The 11,623-nt window shown below is 43.3% G+C and overlaps 1 protein-coding gene across 2 annotated transcripts; it reads left to right on the top strand.

Annotated features, from left to right (window-relative positions):
- GINS4 (GINS complex subunit 4) lies at nucleotides 1–11,363 on the top strand. Of its 2 annotated transcripts, XM_007097049.3 has the most exons (8): nucleotides 1–164; nucleotides 846–960; nucleotides 4,703–4,789; nucleotides 5,630–5,743; nucleotides 7,178–7,275; nucleotides 7,441–7,529; nucleotides 10,195–10,285; nucleotides 10,368–11,363. In XM_007097049.3, exons 2-8 carry the CDS (start codon nucleotides 865–867, stop codon nucleotides 10,462–10,464), a joined length of 672 nt encoding a protein of 223 aa, XP_007097111.1. In that variant the 5' UTR covers nucleotides 1–164; nucleotides 846–864; the 3' UTR covers nucleotides 10,465–11,363. The 2 variants fall into 2 exon arrangements, with proteins under 2 accessions (XP_007097111.1, XP_015399756.1); XM_015544270.2 differs by lacking the exon at nucleotides 4,703–4,789.
- Nucleotides 11,364–11,623: the final 260 nt, after the last annotated feature.

The following is an 11,623-nucleotide window of genomic DNA, read 5'->3' as shown; positions in this document are numbered from 1 at the left end:
TTGGGAGAAGAGCGCGGGAGTTGAGAAGGGTCGGCTACATCCGGGAAAGGCCTTGAGATTGTCGTTCCACCGCCAGTTGCTCCTTGGGAATTTGGGGCAGCTCCCCACGAGTTTCCAGTACCGCCTGCTACCTGGGAGTGCCTCTCTGCCTCCCCGGTGCCCAGGTGAGCATCCAAGTGGGCGAGTGGGACATCTGGGTGTGGGTGTGTGTGTGTGTGTGTGTGTGTGTGTTGGAGGAGGGGATAACTGTGCTCCTGTGGCACCGAGAGACGAGAGGAGCGGGAGGAATATGCTCACTTTCCCGGATGCTCCGAGGGCATCCTCTCGTCCCCGCCGCCCACCTTCTTAGCCTTTGGGATCACTGGTCTGATGTTGCTGGGCCTTGTGGCTCTAGGAAATTAAGCATTCATTAGTTCTTCCAACAGTTTTAAGTGTCTCCAGTGAGTTAAGCACGGCGCTAAGCGCAGGAGTACACAGGTAATGATGTCCCAGTACTTAGAAGTGCCGGGGACAAAGCAGATGCGTGATTTATATTTGAACTGAAGTGAACACAGCCCGCAAGGAAAGGACTTCTACCAGGAAGACAAACAGTTACTGCCTGGTGTGATAGATGCTCAATCCGAGATGTACCTGGAAACACTTTTTAAGGGGTGACCTCTTTGGGGAACTGATACCTGACTTAAGGTTCAAAAGAAGAGGTAAAGAGTTGGAAAAATTCAAAGCCTATGAATTGACTAGCCACTGCCAGGGAGCCTCTATAACACCAGTTGTAGATATACAGTTGCATATTATTGCAAATATATGGAAAACACATTGCAGGGTATTGGTTCTTTTATTCCCATTAGGTTCCTGGTTTCAGAGAAGATGACAGAGGAACTGGACCCCACAGCACAGGACTCTGATGGGGGTAGTGAAGAGGTGGTCCTGACTCCTGCAGAGCTCATTGAAAGGCTGGAGCAGGTACGCATTAATAACGGTGGTTATTTCACAGAGTTGCTGTGAGGGTTAAATGAAATGATATATGTAAAACACTTAGTATATTGTTTGACACAAGATTAGCACTCAATGTTAGCTGTGAGTAGTAATAATTCTTACAATAATCCAATAATGTAGGTGTTACTGTCCAATGTGAATCAAGTCTCTTTGACTCCAAAATGTGTGCTCTTCATCTACTACACTCGTTGCCTTATTCTTGTCTTCTCCCTTTAACAGCCCCTTTCCAGAACTGCCTCATGTTTGTTACTTTAGTGTTCTTCATTGTGTCCTACCATGCATGTTATGACTGACAAAAGAAGGATAATTTTAAAACTGTATCCTTATATGATAATCTATGATGATAATTAAGGAGTAATTCTTAATTTGTTTTTATATCACAGACCTTTTTGAATATCTGGTGAAAACTGGCTCTTTTGTCCAGAATAATATATGCATACACACACATGCAGAAATTTTACATATAATTTCAGGAGATTCACAGACACCCTGAAATCTGCCCACCTAGTTTAAGAGCCCCTGTTTGTTAGGAAAGGATTCATTAAACAAAAGTCCAAAAGCACAAAGCATAAAGGAAAAAACAGATACATTCAACTGCATTAAAATTAAGAACTTTTTTTTTTTTTTACACCTTGATGACAGTAAAAAGACACACTGCAAAACTGGGAGAAAATTGTTCACAATATTAGTATCCACAGTATCTAAACAAACTTTACAAACTACTCAATAGAAAAAATGAAGTCCGAACAGGCATCTCCCAGAAGTGGAAACCCGGATGGCCAGTAATACCTTGAAAAAGATGTTCAATCTTTTTAGTGATCAGGAACATGAAGATTTAAATCCCAAGAAGGTAACCATTTCATACCTGTCAGATTGGCAGAAATGAAAAAGGTGAACAATATAAAGCAAAGACGTAGGGCCATTTGCACACCTGTATATACTGTGGTGAATTGGTGCACTTTGGAAAATAATTTGTTCTTGTATTGTCAGGTTGAAAGCATACATATCTTGTGTCCCAGTCATTCTACTCCCAGGGACAACCCTAGAGAAAACTTCCAGGAGACATGCACAAAATGTTAATAGTATTGCTTGCAAAAGTTAAAAACCAAAAATAGCCCAAATATCCATCAACAATAGAATGAATAAAAATCATGAGATATATATATATATATATATATATATATATATATATGTGTGTGTGTGTGTGTGTGTGTGTGTGTGTGTGTGTGTACACACACACACACAGCAGGGAAAAAGCCAGCAATAAAATGAGTGAAAGGTAGCTCCTGCCACAACATGGGTCACTCTCAAGAGAATAATGTAGAACAATAAAAAGTAAGTTTTTGAAGAAACAATTTATGTTAAGCTCCACCATTTGCAAAACTGTTGTTCGAGGCCGAGCTTGTGGCACATACTAGTGCACTGCCGTGCCATATCATGTTAACCATCTAGCCTCTGGGACAGCCAGAGGCAACCCAGGCTGGTTGCCTCTTGTGGGTACGAGGGGCTCCTTGGAAGGAAGCCTGAGGATAGTGGGGTCTGACAACACGGCCCCGGTTGGCAGAAGGTGAGCATGCCTCACATCTCGGGCCTGAAGCTCCATTGCAGTGCCCCGAGTATGCCATGGCATGGGTCCACCACCTGGACAGCTGCCGGAGCCGGACACAGACTCAGAGGCTGCACAGCATGGCTTGAGGAGCAGCCTGACAGGCCATTGATAAACACAGCTCCGGAAGCATGTATAGGATACTCATGAATACCTGTTAAAAAAATGATTTAAAAGTTATTACCTACAGTGCAGATTTTCTCATTTTAATGATTGTATTAGTTTGCTAAAGCTGTATAATGAAGCACCACAGATTGGGTGGATTAAACAACAGACCTGTATTTTCTCATCTCTGGAGGCCAGAAGTCTGAAATCAAGGTGATGGCACTGTAGGTTTCTTCTGCGGCTTCTCTCCTGGGCCTGTAGATGGCCATCTTCTCCCTGTGTTTTCACATGATCTGCCATGTGTGTCTGTGTTCAGAGTTCCTCCTCTTGTAAGGACATAGGTCACTGGATTAGGGCTCACCTAATGACCTCATTTTAACTTGATTACCTCTGTAAAGACCTTATTTCCAAATACAGGCACATTCAGAGGTGCTAGGAGTTAGGACTTGAACATATGGATTGGGGACACAATTTAGTCCATAATGATGAACAGCTTGTCATTAAAATTTTTGATCAGGAACCAGATACAGCTATTTCAAACATAGAACCTGATTGTTAAAAAAAGCCCGTGGATTTAAATGTAAGTTTCTCACTAAATATATTAAAAACTTTTTTTTGAAGGTTTTACACTTCTACAGATTTTCTCCTAATGTTTTGTACATTTTTATCAAAATAATTTCATAATGTCAATGAGAAATCTCCCTTATCTACCCCATTTCACCCCAGTGTATACCCAGAAAGTGCTTTCATTTTCTTTGAAATCATTGGGAATTGTTACGTAGAGATACAAACAAATGTAGTGACACTGTGGAGAAAATTAAATACTAAGGTCAGGCTAATGAATACCTTTGAAGAGGGAGGGAGACACAGAGACTTTTAAAGTAATGATAATACGTGTTAATGAAGTTCTGTGCACACAGGTATTTATATTTCCATTCATGTTGTATGTACTAAATATTACTGTACCTATTCAGTATTTAATAAAATCAGTTAAAAAGAAAAACTCCTGCTTTATTAGTCCTGTATGACAATTTGGGCTTTCCTTACGTATAATGCTACTTGAAAATACAGACTGTCTGGTTGCAGGTGCTTGAGCATGTGAGAAACATTTTTATGATAGTACCAGTACCTAGTATTTAATAATGTGTCTTCGTGGTGATAATTGGAGATGCAGAGACTCAAGGACATCAAAAGGAATAAAGTGAGCCTGATTGGCATGTAATTCTGAGCTATGCTGAAACTAAATTTCCTATAATTGAAAGAGAAGATTAGTTTTCCTCAGTCACTCGTGGATATTTCAGTTCTCTAAGCCTTGGTAATTTCTGAAATGTACCAAGCATCTGGGCCTGAGTCATACATAAATTAAGGATTTAACCTCTTGTTCCAAAACTATTTAATAGATGAATATCCTTTTATATTGTGATCCTCTATACTTTTAGGCGGTTAGTAAATAATCTGTGTTTTCTCGTTAATAAGATAAGGATAACTGTATCCATTTCCTCTCAGATGGTATAGTGATGAATGAAAAAGTATTTTTAAATTGGCTCTAAGCTTCAAGAATGAGGAGATGTGTGGATTTATGTGTTACTTCATCTCTTACAATAGAATGGTGCTGGTGCCCCCTGGTGGGAAGTAGCAGGTGAAGAAGTAGAAATGTGTTGTTATTTGGTGAAAGGTACAGTTTGAACACCAGGTGGTGTTACTCTCAGTAGTAGGTATCATACTGACAACATTTTTGGAATGAAGTGATTTTTCTTTTTTTGTAATGTAGGTTAACTATAAGATTGTAAACACAGCCTACCTACTAAAAAAATAGAAAAGCTATCATAAACGTAGCTTGTTTTGAAAGCATTTCCAGTATTTCCAACTCACAGGCAAACAGTTTTCTTTGTCAGAAATAGCTGTGGTTTTCATGGGATATGTACAGACGCACAGGGTTATTTTGCTCCATTGTGAATGATACTGATATATATGGTGGGGGGGGGCATTGTTTTTTAGGCCTGGATGAATGAAAAGTTTGCCCCTGAGCTGCTGGAAAGCAAGTCTGAAATTGTAGAATGTGTCATGGAACAGCTAGACCACATGGTAAGAATTGCTTATGTCAGGGTTACAAAGGAAGAGAACTTTAAAAGCGTTTGTCAGCATAGTGAGAGGTTGTAGCCTGTTTTGTTTGTAGTCTTTTTTGTTTGGCCCAGCCTTGTTTTGTTTTGTTTTGTTTTGTTTTGTTTTTAATATTGAGTTGGTTACCTACATTTCTAAAGCATGAGTGTTCCTTTGAATATCTAGACATCAGCTCTCCATAAAAAGTCTAAAACCCTGTCAATACCAGACCCACATTTCTATATGAGAACAGCTGACCAGAGCTGGGTAAGGGCAACCCCCCCCCCACCTTTCATGTGCTATCTGCTCCCCACAGTCCCTAACTGCCCACCTTTCTCAGATACCTTGCCTGCCTGACCCCCACAGACACTTGAGTTTGTGGCCCTTGGCTTTCATGAGCTGAGCTTAAGTCCTTATCAGCCTCAGAGTACCTTTAAAACATTGGTATTATACCATTTCTCAACTGGTGATTTAACACTGCTCTTGGACATTTTTTCTGCTATACTCTCTCCTTTACAATTAGACCAGAATTCTTCTAGGCCCTTCTGACTGACCATATTCAGATTTGATTCAGATGGTTGTTTTCTAAAAGTAAATGAGAATTGTTTGAACTTTTTATAATGAGGCTGTAGTCACATCTATATTATTTGTGTATGCAAATGAGAACTCTCAGGAGTTTTTTGTTCTCCTTTGACCTAAATGTAGTCTTTGAGTCCTCAACACTGCCAGGGATGATAGTTCCTGTGGAATTGTGCAAATTAAACAAAGAAGGTCCTTAGTCTGAATATCATCTTTTTTTATACACTTCATTTTCTCTTTTAACAGGAAGAAAATCTCAGGAGAGCCAAGAAAGGGGACCTGAAGGTCACTATCCATCGAATGGAGATGGAGAGGATCCGCTATGTCCTTAGCAGCTACTTGCGATGTCGGCTCATGAAGGTTTGACATGGAGATCCTGTGGGCGTTAAGGCAGTGCAGTTTGTAATATAGATTGAGTGTCTTGGGGGAGAAGTTGGGCTGGGGCCTGGGAGAACCCGGGGCCTGAAGGTGCTGCAAAGACCAGTATCAGGGTAGCTAAAGAGTAAAGAGGACAAAAGATTATTCTGGAGAAGCATGAATGGAACATGTGTTGCACACTTCTGAGGACACATTTATAGTCTGTTTATCAGCTATGTGGATGGTGCCCCATTGAATTACAGCATGGCAGTCCTGAAGAGTTGTTTGCATCAGTTGTCCAGGGAATAATGACCAAAGGAAAACCAGTTTCAGAAATTATTTTGTACCCATCTTGTCGCCAGTGTCAAATTGACCCTGATAACTTGACGTTCAGCTATAGTTCTGAGGTCGTCTAACTTATGTCTAACTTTGCAGTGAAATTGCAAAACTTAAACTCCTTTTAACAGATAAGCGCTCATTTATCTCGGCTCCAGGTCCTTCCCATTGTCATTTCCCTACTTGCATTTCCTTCCACATTTTTCCAAGCTCACCTCATTGTGGACTTCATCCTTGCTAGTTATATTCTTATAATTAAGAGTCACTATTCTGTCTGCTTGTGCATTCTGTATTCATCTTTCCAGCTTTTGTATGTTCTATCTCATAGAAAACAACCTTTACAGTTACCTAGAAATGTTAAGTGATATCCCCTATCTCCCTCATAAATATCATTTACAACTGTATTTTCAGATTTTCTTTCATGAAAGCCTCTCATCCTTTTAATTTATATTTATTTATGTTTTTAATGTTTATTTATTATTTTTGAGACAGAGAGAGAGCATGAACAGGGGAGGGGCAGAGAGAGAGGGAGACATAGAATCCGAAGCAGGCTCCAGGCTCTGAGCTATCAGCACAGAGCCCGATGCGGGGCTCGAACTCACGGACCGCGAGATCATGACCTGAGCCAAAGTCGTATTCTTAACCAACTGAGCCACACAGGCACCCCTCCTCTCATCCTTTTTAAATGGTCTTCCTTTTTAGAGCACTTATCTTTGCTCTGAATTCTTTGAAACCTGCCTTCTTGAAATCTTGAAAGTCTAGAAAGGGTCATGACCATGAAGACTTGCTTTTTTTTTTTTTTACTGTTTATTTGATTTTTTGAGACAGCGAGCAGGGGAGGGGCAGAAAGAGAGGGGGACAGAGGATCTGAAGTGGGCTCTGTGCTGACGGCGTGAGAGCCCAACATGGGGCTCAAACTCACGAACCACAGGATCATGACCTGAGCTGAAGTCCAGATGCTTAACCGACTGAGCCACCCAGGCACCCCAAGACTTGCCATTTTTTGAAGTCAATTCTAGATTAACCTCAACCCATTTCAGAAAACTAGTATATTTGACTCTTGAATCCTGACACATTTTCACAATTTTTATTTATCCTCAGATAGAGAAGTTTTTCCCTCATATCCTCGAAAAGGAGAAAACAGCCCACGAAGGGGAGCTATCTAGTCTTTCTCCAGAGGAGCTGGTCTTTGCCAAACAGTGAGTAAGCAGGACACAGGGGGACTGCTTTCTTTCCCTGGCTTGTGAGCATGAGTTTTGGTGGTTGTCTCCATGGATCCGATGACTGGGCCATGGTGTGCGTCCACCAACCCGGCAGCTCCTGCCAGTCATGTGGTCACAGCAGTTTGGATTCCTGTCTTTCAGGTACATGGCTAACACAGAGACGTACCTCAAGAATGTTGCCTTAAAGCATATGCCTCCTAACTTACAGATGGTGGACCTCTTGAGGTCAGGTGAGCAGAACGCTCTCTTTTCAGACATAGCTTCAGGTGCCTTGGAATAAGATCTTCATGTTTACTCTCAAGCCTGGAAAAGTAAGTATTGTAGATAAGCAGAAAAGGGAAGAGAGGAAGTGTTGTGCATTAAAAACAAATCATTAAAAGCAGGTATAAGGGTAGCCATTTCAGCATGACTTTTGTGGTCTTCAGCTTAGGCTGAAATTCTTATGACTGCCATTAAAAATGTAGACTTGCTCATGTTCAGTCATTCATTCCTTCAGTCAGTATCTGCTGGGCATCCACAGCATGCTACACTCTTCTGAGACTGAGGAGGCAAAGGTCTCTACATTCAAGGGGCTCGCACTTTTCCACAGATTCCAACCCATGCAGGGACTCCCTAGCTACCAAGGAGGAGTTAAATAGGCTAAACAGACCTCCAGTGATTGCCACTCACTTCCCAGCCACCCAGAGGAAGGGCTCCCAGTATTTTTTGTTGTGTGGGGTGTCTCATGGAAAGGGGAGCAGGGCTGAGAACGAGAGGAGAAAGGGAAGGCAGCCAGGAGAAGGGAAACCCAGCCAAAGCCACCTTTGTGCTCATCTCGCACAGTCCCCCAAACATCCTGCTGAGCCAAGGGAAGGGAGTTACGGTAGTCACGCTCAACCCTGGATCAGCCAGTTGGGGACCCCTGACGTGTAGGTTAAAGTCCATGGCCCTCAGCTGGTGGTAGCTTGACATATCCCAGCAGAACCTCATCCAGCAAAATTGCCAGGCCAAATGAAACTGTTCTCTGGGATCCACCTTGTTCACAACCTGCATGTAATGTGCTGAGGCCACAAGTTTAAGTACAACTGAGCCCTGGGAATTCATCTCCCACGCATCCTGTGCTGGGGGCCACTCTGTGACCCCTGTGGCAGGAGGATTGTTGCCCGGGCGTCTCAGCTCAGGCTGCTATAATGAAGTACGAAGACTGGAGGGCTTAAAAAACATTTATTTTCTCTAGGCCAGAAGCCTGCGATTGGGGTGCTAGCAGGCTTGGTTTCCTCTGGGGCCTCCCCCATGGCTGCCGCTCTGTGCACACAAACCCCTCATGTCTCCTCCTCTTCTTATAAGGACACCAGTCATCCTGGACTAGGCCTACCCTAATGGTCTCATTTCAGCTTAATTACCTCTTTAAAGGCTGTTTCCAAATACATTCCCATTCTGAAGGACTGGGCTTAGGGCTTCAACAAATGAGTGTTGAGGGGACACAGTGCAGCCTATGACACCAGGAGCAAGGCAGACCCATAGCAGATTTGTGGAACTCTGAAGTGGTCAGTTGGTGAACCTGCCTGAGGAAAACAAAAGCTCCAGTCCATGTCCAGTTCGGCCACTTTTGTCTGCACCTTGGAAGAATAGGAATGAAGCAAGGACCGTATGCCTAATCATTGCCCAGCACTATCGAATCTAGTTGATTCAAACAGCCATGAGCATGCTTCTGAATTCCTGAAACTGACTTGAACTGAATTCTACTCATTGCTGGCGGACACCTTCTAAAACACTCACATGCCACTTGCCCCAGATCCCTTCCAAGGACTAGAGCCAGGCCCCCTGGAATTGGAAGCTTGCAGGGGGATCCGCCTGCCCCAGTGAAATCAGTCTTGCTTAGTTAGCCCAGGTGCCCTGAGTCCCCCTCAGACCTCTGGAGTACTGTAGACCCCACTGGCAGAGTGGGGGAAGGCATTTTGAAGTCTAAGCTGGGTTCCCTAGAATGAGTAGCTGCTCAGTGGGGTCAACTGACCCTGTGAAGTTGGAGTCTCTTTGGCAGGCCCCAAACTGTGGAGCGGCCCGGGGAACCCCCTTACACCTTTGAGCCAATTATACTGAACCCCCACCTGTGGGTGAGGGAATCAAGGGCAACATGAATGCTGAGCTAGCCTCTTAGAACTGAGAGTTATCCAGTAGGTTCTCAGAACCTGCAGCTGATGGGAGTCCTCTGGGCACACATGGAGCTCTGGGAAGTGAAGAGCTGTCGAGCAACCCAGCACAGGGCACCTTCTTACATGAAATGTTGGCTGATGGTGGAAGAGGCAACAGCCTCTTACCCTGTAATCAGCCAGTGAAGGACCACTTACGGTGAAAGCCTGTATTCCGTAGTCTGACATTCAAGACTATCCCGTCACCCAGTCTTTTTCATTCTCCCTCCTCCCACTCCCTTGTATAAAAATATTGCTCACTAGATTTATACACTCTGTCCTCCCAGAACGTCATGTATATTTCTACCTTGGCCCTTGGTATTACCTCCCAGGCTCACTTTTCCTCATTAAGTCTGCATTGACTCCTTTCTCCCCACTTCCCTGAGTGAATGTGCCACCACTGTGAGGCTTTATCAGATGCTGCTGGTAGCCCTTTCCAAAGAGACCACGTGTTACGCTTGCTTGTGTCTTCCATGGTGTGTGGCGGGATTCCCAGCACATTTTACATATTGTCATCTATTGCACGAGCTGTTGCTGTGTGAAACCATGGATGGGAGGTGTGCTGTTTCCATAAAGAGCCAGATGTCTCCTCAAAGTTACCCCTCCCCCAAAATGCTTTCACATCAGGGGTCCCTTAGTGCTCGGGACAGTTAATCCCAGCAACTTTCCCATATTGATCTTGTGAGCTGCTGAACATTTTCTGACTGCATTATCATTTCTCTGGCAGTTCCCAAACCAGATCTAGATTCATACGTGTTTCTGAGAGTAAAAGTACGACAGGAAAACATACTGGTAGAACCAGAAACAGACGAGCAGAGGTGAGTCCTTGACCATGGGAAATCTTACTCCATTGGGGCACCAGCTCAACTCTGTGGATACATTTTTTTCCTTCTTTTTCAGGGACTATGTGATTGACTTGGAGGAAGGCTCACAGCACTTGATCCGTTATAAAACCATTGCACCTCTGGTGGCTTCTGGAGCTGTTCAGTTGATTTAAAATCAAAAATAAATAAACAAGAATGATGGGCTGGAACCTTAAAGGAAATATTTAGAAACTTCTTCCCACTTTGTCTCTCAGGACAGCAGATGTCCTCCGCAGTGCTGTGGATCCCTTGGGCATTGAGAAGGAGCTCAAGGACCTACCTGGCCACACAACCTGACTGCTGTTTTAGCCACAGTCAGTAGATGGAGCCATCGCTCTGCTGATTCCACGTGCTGGGCAGGGACCTGGAGATTCTCCCTTTATGCGCCTATTCCAACAGAAGATAAAATATCTTCTAGGGTATCTCACTAGATTGTGTGAAGTAACCTTCTGAAACCTCTCATATTGTACTTATAACAGTTTCTGTCCTGGCTAACTGAGAATCACAACTAAACCAATAAACCATTATTAAGTTTCTGTTTTGTGGCAGAAGGAGCCTCGGGGCAGTTCTCATTTTGTAGCCTAATGAAGGATGTTCTCCCTGCTGCTAAGCTGCAGCCCTTCCCTGAATCTCAGGCAGCTTGGCCAAGCCACCCTCCAGGCCATCTGGCCATTCTTGGCCAGGAATGTTAACAGCAACATTAACTATCCTATCTTGTGACCTCAGCAGCGTTTCTGTTTTTAGCTTTACTTTCTCAAGGGAAGTGGATGAAATTAAACTAATATGAGGGGTGAGTATCACAGGGATACCTGAAGGGAGGATGTAGAGACAGTGAATGAATCGTCTTTTCCTTGAAACATGAGAAAAAGGAACCTGTATTCCAGTCCTTTCTTGCTGATGAGAAGGCAGCAGATTTTCGTTTATATGATGTAGGCTTTTAGAGTAATCGATGTAATATGGGTATCATTTCCAAGAGAAATCACAAAGTGGAAGCAAGGAAGGTTTTATTCGTTAATAAAAACATTTTCTATTTCATGCGGTGCTTTTTTTCCACAGTGACTTTACCCTCTTCAGCCATTTATAAAACAAATATGTATTGAGCATACAGTGTGCCAGCACAGTTCAAGGCACTGAGGCTCCAACCCAGAATAAGACAGTCACTGTCACTGTTCACATGGGATAAGTGCTTTGCAGAGGGTTGGAACAGGGTGACTCCCTAGAGAGTATCTAGATTGGAGTTAAGAGGTTCTCACCGAATTCAGTTAATCTCACTGAATTAGGCTGAGACCTGAA

This window comes from Panthera tigris, chromosome B1 (assembly GCF_018350195.1).
Source record: "Panthera tigris isolate Pti1 chromosome B1, P.tigris_Pti1_mat1.1, whole genome shotgun sequence".
NCBI classification, from domain to species: domain Eukaryota; kingdom Metazoa; phylum Chordata; class Mammalia; order Carnivora; family Felidae; genus Panthera; species Panthera tigris.
Note: the sequence above shows the minus strand (reverse complement) of the source record. Positions and strands in the feature narration are given on the sequence as shown.

Excerpts from the sequence above, each read along its gene's own strand:
- GINS4 (XM_007097049.3), top strand. The coding sequence starts at position 865 with ATGACAGAGGAACTGGACCCCACAGCACAGGACTCTGATGGGGGTAGT. Across the intron at positions 7,276-7,440 it reads GAGCTGGTCTTTGCCAAACA|GTACATGGCTAACACAGAGA; the intron begins GTGAGTAAGCAG and ends CCTGTCTTTCAG. Across the intron at positions 10,286-10,367 it reads CCAGAAACAGACGAGCAGAG|GGACTATGTGATTGACTTGG; the intron begins GTGAGTCCTTGA and ends CTTCTTTTTCAG.